The 13,349-nt window shown below is 41.2% G+C and overlaps 1 protein-coding gene across 5 annotated transcripts in view; it reads right to left on the bottom strand.

The window, feature by feature from the left end:
* Positions 1-6,842: 6,842 nt before the first annotated feature.
* The window catches only part of asb7 (ankyrin repeat and SOCS box containing 7), a 62,839-nt gene continuing 56,332 nt past the window's right edge, over positions 6,843-13,349 (bottom strand). For all 5 annotated transcript variants that reach the window (XM_078241580.1, XM_078241581.1, XM_078241584.1 and 2 more), the window contains exon 4: positions 6,843-11,212. In XM_078241580.1, coding sequence (XP_078097706.1) covers positions 11,073-11,212 — 140 coding nt within the window. In that variant the 3' untranslated portion in view covers positions 6,843-11,072. The remainder of the gene's footprint in view (positions 11,213-13,349) is intronic.

The following is a 13,349-nucleotide window of genomic DNA, read 5'->3' as shown; positions in this document are numbered from 1 at the left end:
CCTCGTACATCTCTTTTAAAACTTGCCCCTCGCACCTTAAACCTGTGCTCCCTAGTAATTGACTCTTCCACCCTGGGAAAAAGCTTCTGACTATCCACTCTGTCCATGCCTCTCATAGTCTTGTAGACTTCTGTCAGGTCTCCCCTCAATCTCCGTCGCTCCAGTGAGAACAAACCAAGTTTCTCCAACCTCTCCTCATAGCTAATGCCCTCCATACCAGGCAACATCCTGGTAAATCTTTTCTGTACCCTCTCCAAAGCCTCCACATCCTTCTGGTAGTGTGGCGACCAGAATTGAACACTATATTCCAAGTGCGGCCTCACTAAGGTTCTATAAAGCGTCAACATGACTTGCCAATTTTTAAACTCAATACCCCGGCCGATGAAGGCAAGCATGCCGTATGCCTTCTTGACTACCTTCTCCACCTGCATTGCCACTTTCAGTGACCTGTGTACCTGTGCACCCAGATCCCTTTGCCTATCAATACTCCTAAGGCTTCTGCCATTTACTGTATATTTCCTATCTGTATTAGACCTTCCAAAATGCATTACCTCACATTTGTCCGGATTAAATGCCGTCTGCCATCTCTCTGCCCAAGTCTCCAACTGTTCTATATCCTGCTGTATCCTCTGATGGTCCTCATCGCTATCCGCAAATCCATCTGCAAACTTACTAATCAATCCAGTTACATTTTCCTCCAAATCATTTATATATATTACAAACAGCAAAGGTCCCAGCACTGATCCCTGAGGAACACCACTTGTCACAGCCCTCCATTCAGAAACGCACCCTTCCACTGCTTCCCTCTGTCTTCTTTGACTGACTCATCGATCGACAGTTCCGACGCGCCACAGCGAAAAACCGCACTGACCTCCTCAGAAGACAAACACGGGACATGGTGGACAGAGTACCCTTCGTCGTCCAGTACTTCCCCGGAGCGGAGAAGCAACGACATCTCCTCCAGAGCCTTCAACATGGCATCGGTGAAGACGAACATCTCGCCAAGGCCATCCCCACACCCCCACTTCTTTCCTTCAAACAGCTGCACAAACTCAAACAGACCATTGTCCGCAGCAAACTACCCAGCCTTCAGGAGAACAGTGACCACGACACCACACAACCCTGCCACAGCAACCTCTGCAGGATATCAACACGGATGCCATCATCTCACGTGAGAACACCATCCACCAGGTGCACGGTACATATACTTGCAACTCGGCCAACATTGTCTACCTGATACGCTGCAGGAAAGGATGTCCCGAGGCATGGTACATTGGGGAAACCATGCAGATGCTACGACAATGGATGAATGAACACCGCTCGACAATCACCAGGCAAGATTGTCCAAAGATGTGCGGGTTAGGTTGATTGGCCATGCTAAAATTGCCCCTTAGTGTCCTGAGATTTGTAGGTTAGAGGGATTAGCAGGTAAAATATGTGGGGATATGGGGGTAGGGCCTGGGTGGGATTGTGGTCGGTGCAGACTCGATGGGCTGAATGGCCTCCTTCTGCACTGTAGGGTTTCTATGATTCTACCTATTGGGGAGGACTTCAGCGGTCATGGGCATTCAGCCTCTGACCTTCGGGTAAGCGCTCTCCAAGGCGGCCTTCACGATATACGACACCGCAGGGTCGCTGAGCAGAAACTGATAGCCAAGTTCTGCACACATGAGGACGGCCTCAACCAGGATCTTGGGTTCATGTCACACTATCTGTAACCCCCACAACTTGCCTGGACTTGCAAAATCTCACTAGCTGTCCTGTCTGGAGACAATACACATTTCTTTAACCTGTGCTTAATGCTCGCTCCACTCACATTGTCTGTACCTTTAAGACTTGATTAGCTGTATTAGCATTGATTAGCTTGATTCTCATTCCAATCATTATTCTGTAAATTGAGTTTCTGTCTCTGTATGCCCTGTTTGTGAGCACATCTCCCACTCCACCTGACAAAGGAGCAGCACGCTCTGAAAGATAGTGGCATTTGCTACCAAATAAACCTGTTGGACTTTAACCTGGTGTTGTTAGACTTCTTACTTCTTTGACCAAGCCAGTTTTGTATCCACCTTGCCAGCTCACCTCTGATCCCATGCGACTTCACCTTCTGCACCAGTCTGCCATGAGGAACCTTGTCAAAGGCCTTACTGAAGTCCATGTAGACAACATCCACGACCCTACCCTCATCAATCATCTTCGTCACTTCCTCGAAAAACTCGATCAAGTTCGTGAGACACGACCTCCCCTTCACAAAACCATTTTGCCTCTCACTAATACGTCCACTTATTTCCAAGTGGGAATATATCCTGTCTTGAAGAATCCTCTCCAATAATTTCCCTACCACTGATGTAAGGCTCACCGGCCTGTAATTACCTGGATTATTCTTGCTACCCTTCTTAAACAAAGGAACAACATTGGCTATTCTCCAATCCTCTGGGACCTCCCCTATGGCCCCTCTCTTCCTGTGGGGGAGCACTTCAGCAGTCACGGGCATTCAGCCTTGGATCTTCAGGTAAGCGTTCTCCAAGGCGGCCTTCACAACACACGACAGCGCAGAGTCGCTGAGCAGAAACTGATAGCCAAGTTCCGCACACATGAGGACGGCCTAAACCGGGATGTTGGATTTATGTCACATTATCAGTAACCCCCACAGCTTGCCTCCTGGACTTGCAGAATTTCACTAGCTGTTCTGTCTGGAGACAATACACATCTCTTTAACCTGTGTTCAATGTTCCCTCCACCCACATTGTCTGTACATTTAAGACCTGGCTGGCTGTAGGATTCACATTCTAATCAGTATTCTGCAACTTGATTCTGTCTGTTTGCACTGTTTGAGAGCAGATTTCCACTCCATCTGACGAAGGAGCAGTGCTCCGAAAGCTTATGGTATTTGCTACCAAATAAACCTGTTGGACTTTAACCTGGTGTTGTGAGACTTCTTACTGTGACCTCCCCTGTAGCCAGTGAGGATACAAAGATTTCTCTCAAGGCCCCAGCAATTTCCTCCCTTGCCTCTCTCAGTATTCTGGGGTATATCCCATCAGGCCTTGGAGGCTTGTTTACCTTGATGTTTCTCTAGAACCCCAATACCTCCTCCTTTTTGATCTCAACATGACTCAAACTATCTACACATCCTTTCCCAGACTCATCATCCACCAAATCCTTCTCTTTGGTGAATACTGACGCAAAGTACTCATTTAATACCTTGCCCATTTCCTCTGCCTCCACACATAGATTCCCTCCCTTGTCCTTGAGTGGGCCAACCCTCTCCTTGGCTACCCTCTTGCTCTTCATCTATGTGTAAAAAGCCTTGGGATTTTCTTTAATCCTGCTTTTTCATGACCCCTTTTAGCTCTTCTTACTCCTTGTTTAAGTTTCTTTCTACTTTCCTTGTATTCCACACTTGCTTCGTATCTTCCCAGCCTCCTGGCTTTGACAAATGCTTCCTTTTTCTCTTTGACTCGGCTCACAATATCTCTCGTTATCCAAGGTTCCCAAAACTTGCCATACTTATCCTTCATCCTGACAGGAATGTGCCTGTCCTGAATCTCTATCAACTTACACTTGAAAGCCTCCCACATGCCAGATGTTGATTTGCCCTCAAACATCTGCCCCCAATCTACATTCTTCAGTTCCTGCCTAATATTGTTGTAATTAGCCTTACCCCAATTTAGCACCTTAACTTGAGGACTACACTTATCTTTATCCATCAGTACCTTAAAGCTTACTGAATTGTGGTCACTGTTCCCAAACTGCTCCCCTACTGAAACATCGACAACTTGGCCGGGCTCATTCCCCAATACCAGGTCCAGTATGGCCCCTTCCCTAGTTGGACTATCTACATACTGTTTCAAGAAGCCCTCCTGGATGCTCCTTACAAACTCTGCCCCATCCACGCCCCTAGCACTAAGTAAATGGTGAATCTAGGCCTGGGAGCCTAGTAACATAATCATTAAACCACCATATCCCAAATCAAGTATGGAATTTTGGCCAAAAGCACAGAACCACCAGAGGTGGCACTGATAATAATGACAAATGTTAATGTAAGGTTTTCTTTGAAGACAGCTTTCCGTCTCGTAAGAGAATTTGCATCGTGGTGGACCTCAGGAGCCCCACTCTGGATTGGCAGTCTCTTGCTGCAGTAGACAGTGGGATGAAAAGGTGCTGAGCTTTCTTTAAGCCCTCTGACAGCTGAGCTTTTTACACAAACAGAAAATGCTGGAAAATCTCAACAGGTCTGACAGCATCTGTGGGAGAGAGAATAGAGTCTAGATTACCCTTGATCAGAGCTGTTGAGATTTTCCAGCATTTTGTGTTTCAGATTCCAGCATCTGCAGTATTTTGCTTTTAGCTGAGTTTTTTTTATTTCTGCGTGCCTCTCCCAATGCCTTCCAGTCAGCCTCCTGATTATGTAACGTCTTTCATTTACAGCGTATAGAATGGGGCAAAGAACTAACATTTATGCTGATTGGATAAACATTGACCCGAGCTCAGATGCAGTGAAAGTTCTTGATTAGTCCGACAGCACTAATTATATCCACCTTGCAGAATCACATTGAAACGGCTTCTCCTGCTACTCATCTCCAGCGTTCTCATTCACAGTATGGATTCAAGAGGGAAGTGGAAAGCGGGATGTTCAGTGAGAGATTGGGTTAATGAGTGGGAGAAGTCACAAACCGGAGATTCAGTGAGGGGAAGGGTTCACAGTAACCAGGAGGGTCAGAGAGTGAGATGTGTGGTGAATGGGAGATTCAGGAAGCAGGATTAGTGACGAGGGGAGGCAAGTAGAAAGTTACCATGCTGTATTTCATCGATATATTTTTGACTATTTTATTTTAAAGGTTGTTTAATTTACTAATAAATTAAGTTGTTTCGCTTGAATGCAACTATAATTTTTAAGTGAAGATTTGCTGTACTCTCTGACACTGAGCATTGTTGTGAAAACTATTGTCAATCGGGACCTCCGATCACTTTCACGTTCTATGTACATCGATTTCTTTCAGTCATTTCCTGGGTTTCTTTGGCACTATGAGAAGTTTTTTGCATTTCTTTATGTTAAGTTTCATCGACTATTTCTGCTCAATTCCCAAGAACATTCACATTCCTCTGCTCCTTATCCAATTCACCTTGGCATCATTTGCAAAAGTTGCCAGTATGCTGGTGACTCCTAGCTCAAGATGGACCCTTAGGGGACCTCACTAACATTCTCCCAGGCTGATGACAGTCCACATAACACCCCTCTCTGGCTTCTGACGGTCAACCAAGTCAACAACTTGAAACAAATCACACTTTCCCCTTAAAACCGATGAAAAAGCTGGAGTTAATTTCAGTAGGACTTTTCTCATCAGAATAAAACATTATACACTAAGTTGAAATACTTTACATTGCTAAATTCCTTTATTAGTAAATTAAACAACCTTTAAAATAAAAGTCAAAAATATATCGATGAAATACAGCATGGTAACTTTCTACTCGCCTCCCCTCGTCACTAATCCTGCTTTCTGAATCTCCCATTCACCACACATCTCACTCTCTGACCCCTCCTGGTTACTTGAACCCTTCCCCTCACTTTGTGAAACCTATCTAGGTATTCTTGCTTCATCTATTTTCAATACTAGCCTTTCCAAAGGATCCCTATCAAAAACCTTGCTGAAATCCATGCACAACACATCTATGGCCCTACCATAATAAGCTCCATTGCCTCACCTCAGAAAGCATACCATGCAAGCAATTTTTGTGTGCCCAATGCAAAGTTCTGAGAATACTTAAAATTTATTTTTCAAACTATTTGGTCACACACTCATCCAGGTCAGAAGGTTGTGGGTTGAAGTCCCACTGCAGAGACTCAAGCACAGAAAGCCTAGACTCCCATTCTAATGCAACTGAAGGGAATGCTGCAGTCGATCAGATGAAATGTTAAACCAAGCACCCGTCTGCCCTCTTGGGTGGATGCAGGAGATCCCATTTTAAAGAGGAACAGGAGAGTTATCCCTCCATCAAAATCTTCTAACATGATCACATTGCTGTCAGTGACTACACTTTAATTGGTTGTAAAGGGCTTTGGGACACCCCATGTTTGTCAAAGGTGTTATTTAAATGCAGCTCTTTTATTTCCCTCGATAGAGATAGCTCATCTTTGAATTAATTGATTTCTGGGATTTTGAGGAGTTGATCAGTTAAGATTTTCTCCTGAATTTCCCTTTTCTTTTCTTACCAAAAATGAGGGCATGAAATATGCAGCCATCAAATGGGAGAACAGTGAAGAGCCTGCGTAATGACACAATTTGGCTATTAACAAATAAATACACTACACAGAATAATCACAATATACTACAGCACAGACAACAAGCTTCAAATTTAGTACCAGCTAGTTCCTACTTATTCAGACTTTAAAAATATTCAAGCATCCAGTTATCGGATGATGCGTTCCTTGAAATTAGTTGTGACAGTTAACATTTTGTTAGAATATGAGTATTTTGTGATTTTATGGAAAATTACTACTTGGAACCTGCCTGGTTTTTGAGTTGTACTTTTTCCTTATTTTTAAAAAAAAATTTACTGATGCCAAGGGTAAAAATTTAGAAAAATTTGGAAAAGCCCAGCAAACAGAAACGGACTTTAACTAGTTATCCATTAGATTGGTCGAGAAATTGTGACTCCAGTTTGTGAGAGACCGACAAGATGACTCAACTTATAAATGTAGAAAATCATCCGGCAGAAACCAAAGAAAGCACTTTCTCAAATGTGCCATGAGGAATCCAATCACCAATTCTTGTGTGTAAAATGCAACCTGGACAGACAACACCAGCGTAAACAAAGCATCAGAACACGAACAATATAACGAGGAACACTTAGGAAATCTTTTATTGAATTGTGGCATTTAAATAACTCAAAATGAATTAACCTGTTTACATTTAGAACACAAAACATTTACAAAAATCAGTGGTCCATTTTGTCAAACATTTAACAGTTCCGCTGATACATTACCAGTTTATAAAACTGTACAAAAAAAAATTCTTCCAACGAATTCTTTAAGATCTTAGTTTCTCTTTGGTATTTCAAGTTAAGATGAAAAATGTACAAAAAAACATTTAAAAAATCTATGATCCTTATGCATCATAGCTTACTAGATTTAAAGAAAAAATATCTGTTTCATACTTCAGTATTTACTAAAGGATTGGATCCCAACCCATTAAGTCTAGAAGTGATGCGAGATGTCTGGCTTTCAAAAACCGTTCAACTCCACAGGTTTGCGATTTTGCATTCAAAAGCCCACTTACTAAATTTCCTTGCAGTTGGTGCATTAAGAGCCAAATAGTTCTCAAGCTCTCAAGACAGGTAGCACAATGGGCCTTTACTACAACAAACTACTCAGGACTAGTTAAATGTCCTATACAACAGAAAATGTATTGTAACTTCAATGGGCATTATAAATTCAAGGGTCAGTTAGTTAATAGACTGCTACGGCAGAAAACAGTAGGCTTTAGTGCCAAACAAGAAAAAGGCCAAGGCAAAATACAGGTTAGCCACCAAGAACATGACTTAAGTGCTCCTGACACTTGTATTCCTATCAAATACATTAAGTATTACCTCAAAGAAACGGTCAGAAACAATTCAAGCTTTAAATTATATTTTATTAATTTAAGATGAGTAAAACAAGATAATGACTTTATGACTGCTTGTTCTCTTGACTTGTTCTCTTTTTGTTCCTTTTTTTGCTGTCAGTGCGAAGAGGGATATTCAAGCATCAGACCAGGGATAGATATATAAGGCATTTTGTATTTGCAAGGCAGGCACTAATGTTTTGTATAACATTAATGTCAATGGTTCCAATGTACAGACGTCTCAATAATGGTTTTATTTGCCATTGCTTTTTGCAAAGGCAACGTGCAGAGGGATACTCAACTGAGTCACCAGGGATGCTAACACTTAGTGTAGCATGTGACAGTCACTGCAACTGGTATGAAAAATGTTGAGGACTGTAAATAAATTAAATTTATATCTGTAAATAAGAATGTGACTGTATAGGATTTGTAAACATGCAGCACTACCTCTGGTCATATTTTCACCTGAGCAAGAAAGGAGAGCAGACCATTGGTGGTAACACTGCAACACTGCTACAAATTGAACAGGAATGCTTGACCTAACCCCAAAACACACACAACCCACACGAAACTGGCAAAAAGTATAAAGTGTCTCTTATATCTTAGTGGCCAAAGCATATTCTTACCTCAGCTTACAACTTCTGAAACCTACACTACTGAATCATAGCAATCTTTTCAACAAGTTCGAAATAGTAAAAGGATTCCGTCACTTACTGGATTTTATTTCTCTGGGGACAGAGGAAAAAGAGAGGACAGAGAGGAAGATGGGAATCACCTTGAGTCTTATCAACTTTAAAGAGCAGCCTGCTTCCTTATGACTGATTCAACATTTTACTGCACTGTTGAATAATACTTATAAAGCAGAACAGAGCTGTGCATTTGCTCAAGTTTAAAGTCTAAAGTTCATTCTCTCCACAGCAATAGCTGGAATAGTTTATATCCTTTAATGGTCTGGTAGAACCAAATAGAAATTCATATCATTCTCACTAAGCTTAACCTTAGCTGGTCAGGTTTTCTGCTACATGGTTACCAGCCTCATTTTCCTGAGAATTAAAGCGAATAGGAGGAAAACTATGGCTGAGGAGACACCAGCCGAAAGTTAAGGGCCATCATTTTCCCCAGCAGATTCTCATTTTTAACTGACTGCAGTTTTTTGGCTTCAACCATCTTGTTCCAGATGATTATTCCAGACCCCTGTCCTAACTGTGCCCTGACCTACTGACCCAGTATATCACCAAACATTGCCCCTTGCATTGTTTCTCTGTCCTGGACTTCATACACCCTTATAAAATTATAGGATAAACTGGAAGTAAAGACTGCATTCAAAAAATACGTCAAAACTACTTAACCTTAGGACTGATCGCCTTTCTAAAGTTTGTAACATGGTTAGGAAATTTCAATGCCAGCAAGATCTACGTGATGTTCAGAAGATAGAAAGAAAAACTAAGTATTTGGCTTAAAATTTGATTCAAATGTAGTCTCAAACTTCGGCTGAATACAACATTCAAGAGGAAGTCAAAGTATAGTTTTTAGGATACTTCTTCTGAAACATCTCACACAAGGACAAATATTATTGGCCACACGTGAGATGAATGACCCACCGAAACCTGTCTGCCTTCAGCATTGTTACAATTTACGCTGGTTGTATGCTTGAAACACAAAAGGAACAATGAACTGGCTGCATACATCATACCACAGCATAGTGATCAGCTTACAATATAGGTCGAGTCAGTGAGTCCCTGGTGTAGACAAAAAGGAAAAGGTCAATTCTGGAGCAAAACAAGTTGAAATGAAGGAGCTAACACAAAGGCAGACTAATAAACAGCACAAATTGATGAGAGGGACCATGGACAGAACAGGGCTGAATGAAGAGAGATATTTATTATATGAAAATCTGATTATGATATACACGCTGGTAGCTTTTCCTCCATCTCTCAATCAATATATTCAAGTTCAAAGCATCAACTGTATCTTGGCATGTCACCTGAATTGCCAAAGCACCACAGACATTAAAACAGAGTATTACAGTGAAGGGCAATACAAGCAGTTTTGGGAGGAGTAGAAAAGAGAAGACAAGTACAGGAAATGTGGCAATAAAAGCCCAAATCACAATGGCACCGTTAAATTTTGTTTCTCGCCAAAACACAGTAACCTGGATGTGGCAAACATCACACCCCAACATTTTGCAATCTTACCATGTTTCAGAACAGAAAAACAAAAATGGATAAATATATTGATAGAATTAGTAAAGGAGAAGGGGGGGGGGGGGGGAGATAAGTACCGCAGGAATGTTTATTGGATAATGTAAGAGTTTTAACAACACCAGGTTAAAGTCCAACAGGTTTATTTGGTAACAAATGCCATTAGTTTTCGGAGCCCCGCAGGGCCATGGGACACCCCATGGAGCCCCGCAGGGCTCCGAAAGCTAATGGTATTTGCTACCAAATAAACCTGTTGGACTTTAACCTGGTGTTGTTAAAACTCTTACTGTGTTTACCCCAGTCCAACATCTCCACATCATATTGGATAATGTAACAGAACATCTTAGTCAAGTAATCTCTCGCATGAACTGTTCCTTAAGCTTCCTGATTGCCTTCGTTATTCACACACCCTTCTATAAACACTTTTACTTAATTGCAGTGATCTGATACATAATTCATTAATTTCACTCTGTGCTCCACAGTTGGGGTGTTTGCTGTTTCCCTCTCCATCCCACACTCCTCCAGATCTATCTCTTGTTTTTTTCCCCTTTTACTCCTCTCCTCCTCCACCCCCCCTGCCCCCCTCCACTGACTCAATACTTCCTTAAAACCTGTTGCATCTTTTTCCAGTTCTGATAAGGTCATTAATCTGAAACAGTAACTGTTTATCTCTCAGCCTCTGCTGCCTGGCCTGCTGTGCATCTCCAGTACTTTCTGTGTTTATTACTGATCTTTCAATTCTCTCAGGTGTATGAGGACAAAATGCCAACTCTCCGTTTCATTCACAGATGCTAAATAACCTATGCATTTCCAGCTTCTTCACTTCTGTTCGAGATATCAAACTTTTAAGTTGTATTTGTCGTGGTACAAAGTACTTTACAGCTGTACCAAATACATTATGGATATTTTCAAACTTGTTCACTGTAACCTCCATCATTCAAATGATACCTGTTCCATTTCAGTGGATTTTACAGTCACAAAGTTAAAATAATTGAACATGTTGGAACAGAAGTCAAATTGAAGAGAGGAAATAATGCAAGTTTTTGAATGTCACCAACTCAAACAGTTAAGTACATAGCTTGGAACAATTTTTTGGAAGTGAACACAGATCTTCCTGGAGCAGGCCAGTAATGCCACATTAGACGGAGTTGTTAAACCCGGAGAGGTAATGATACCCGTACTGACTTTAATTCAAATCGGGAATTGCATAGGATGTACTTGGGGCAAGGCAGCACCTACTTCAAACCCTCAAGACTTGAACTTTCAACATTCAAATGTCATCAAACTTGTGCTTCAAATAGTCTTTCATGACTTTTGCAAGAGGAAGTTCGTCCAGTCCTTTCAAATTTTGAAGGCCGATACACTGTCGAATCCTAATTCGGCACAAATCCTGTAAATTTCTAGGCTGTCCTAGTGAGGAAAAAAGCAATGACAGAAGCATTAATGCCTCATAACATCTTAAGAAATCAGATGAACATGAACTCGCACACATGCTAAAAAACAGAATCAGACCCATTAAACCTGTTGAACAAATTTTATTGGGGAAACCGGAAATGTTAGCTTGCTTTCCAAGTTGTCCTTATTTATTTGGGTGGAGGTTGGAGGGGAGAGATAATTTGAGGCTTGATCATTGGCTGTAAGTATTTGTCAGAGTCAGGTCTACATTTACCAATAATTTTAAATATTCACCTAACCATGGAACAACTTAATTTTCCACATTATAATAATAACTAGGTTAAATTCTGTCTGTGTGGAGTTTGCACATTCTCCTCGTGTCTGCATGGGTTTCCTCCGGTTTCCTCCCACAGTCCAAAGATGTGCGGGTTAGGTTGATTGGCCATGCTAAAAATTGCCCTTAGTGTCCTGAGATGCATAGGTTAGAGGGATTAGTGGGTAAAATATGTAGGGATATGGGGGTATGGCCTGGGTGGGATTGTGGTCGGTGCAGACTCGATGGGCCGAATGGCCTCTTTCTGTACTGTAGGGTTTCTATGATTTCTATGATGATAAATTACACATCTCCTGTGTTAACCAACAATTTAGGAACAAAATATAAATTTCACTTTTAATTGCAGATTTTTAAGGGCGCATTTTTTTCTGTAAATTTAGTTAGTTGAAGGTATTAATCATCTTTCTTGTACTTGTTTCAACCCCACACTAGAACTGAGACACAATTTGACAAAAGGATTAGTGTGTGTTTTCAAAGCAGCAGTGGCCCTTTAATCTATTTTGTCACATTACAGAATGATTAAACTCTTTTGCAGAGGTGTTCTATTCTCTAGAACAGGCAAGTATCAGAGCATGTACAAGTACCTGAGTGTCAGCTCTGGCACCCGTTGCGGAGGTAATGCTAATTCCTTGATGTAAAGGTCAGCCCAAAGTGGTTCATAAAAAAATCATAAATGATCTAATCAATTTAAAATTAGAAATATTTTGTATAAATTGCATTTCTCTGGCAAGCTACTCGAGGCTTTGTTTCAAAGAATCCAGGAAAATGGTTTATTTTTTAAAAAGCCAAGTTTCTAGGGAACTGTATAGGTTTTATAACATCGTAACCGAAGAAATGAGAAAGCAACAACCCATATGTGCAGATTTTCAAATCCTCTTGCCAACCAATTTATTCCTGGAGAATAAATTGAGATTATTTGAAATTTGAGTCTTGTATTTCCTGCATGCGCGCAGCTAGTTTCCTGTTGAGATCTTTGATTGTCTCTGCTTCCACCATCCTAGAAGGTCATGTGTTCCAAGTCATTGCCATTCGCAGCATTAAATTGATACTCCTTATCTCATCCTTGTTTCTCTTCCCAAAATCTTAAATGCATCTACTAAGCCTTGCATCATCAGCTGGAACCATCCAAAAAATCTCCTCTGCACCCTCTAAGCGACTCTCTCATAATTCCTGGTGTGACCAGAACCAGACCCAACATCCCAGTTGTGGTCTAACCAGAGCTTCATAAAGATTCAGCATAATTCTGTTTTTTTACTCAGTACATCTATTTAAGACCCCAAAGATCCCACACACTTTGCTAATTGCTCTCTCAATATGTCCTGTTACCTTCAAAAATGTATGCACCAAATCTCAGATCCCTCTGATCCTAGACATGCTTTAGAACTGTGCCATTATTGAGCCTCTCCCTAGCCCTCCTTCCAAAATGCATCAACTCCCATATTTCTGTATTAAATTCCATCCACCACTTGTCTGTCTATTCTGTTGGCCAATGTCCCCTTGCAGTCAATTTGTATCATTGTTTGCCACACCTCCAACTTTGGTATCATCTGCAAATTTTACTTCATATTTTCAATATCCAAGTCATTTACAGATATCAGACAAGCAGTGGTGCTACACTGACCACTGGGTACATCACTGTCTTCCATATTGCAGTCTGAAAAACGACCAATTATCAACACTCATTGTTTCCTGTTCAGAAGCTAATTTTCTTATCCAAATTGAGAGTGATCCTCCCATTCCATGAGACTATTTTGTTAACAGCCTTTTATCTTTGTTAAAGGGATTCTATGTAAGGCTTTTTCAACAATTTGATTAGTA

The sequence above is a fragment of the Mustelus asterias genome, chromosome 24 (genome assembly GCF_964213995.1).
Source record: "Mustelus asterias chromosome 24, sMusAst1.hap1.1, whole genome shotgun sequence".
In the NCBI taxonomy this organism is placed as follows: domain Eukaryota; kingdom Metazoa; phylum Chordata; class Chondrichthyes; order Carcharhiniformes; family Triakidae; genus Mustelus; species Mustelus asterias.
Note: the sequence above shows the minus strand (reverse complement) of the source record. Positions and strands in the feature narration are given on the sequence as shown.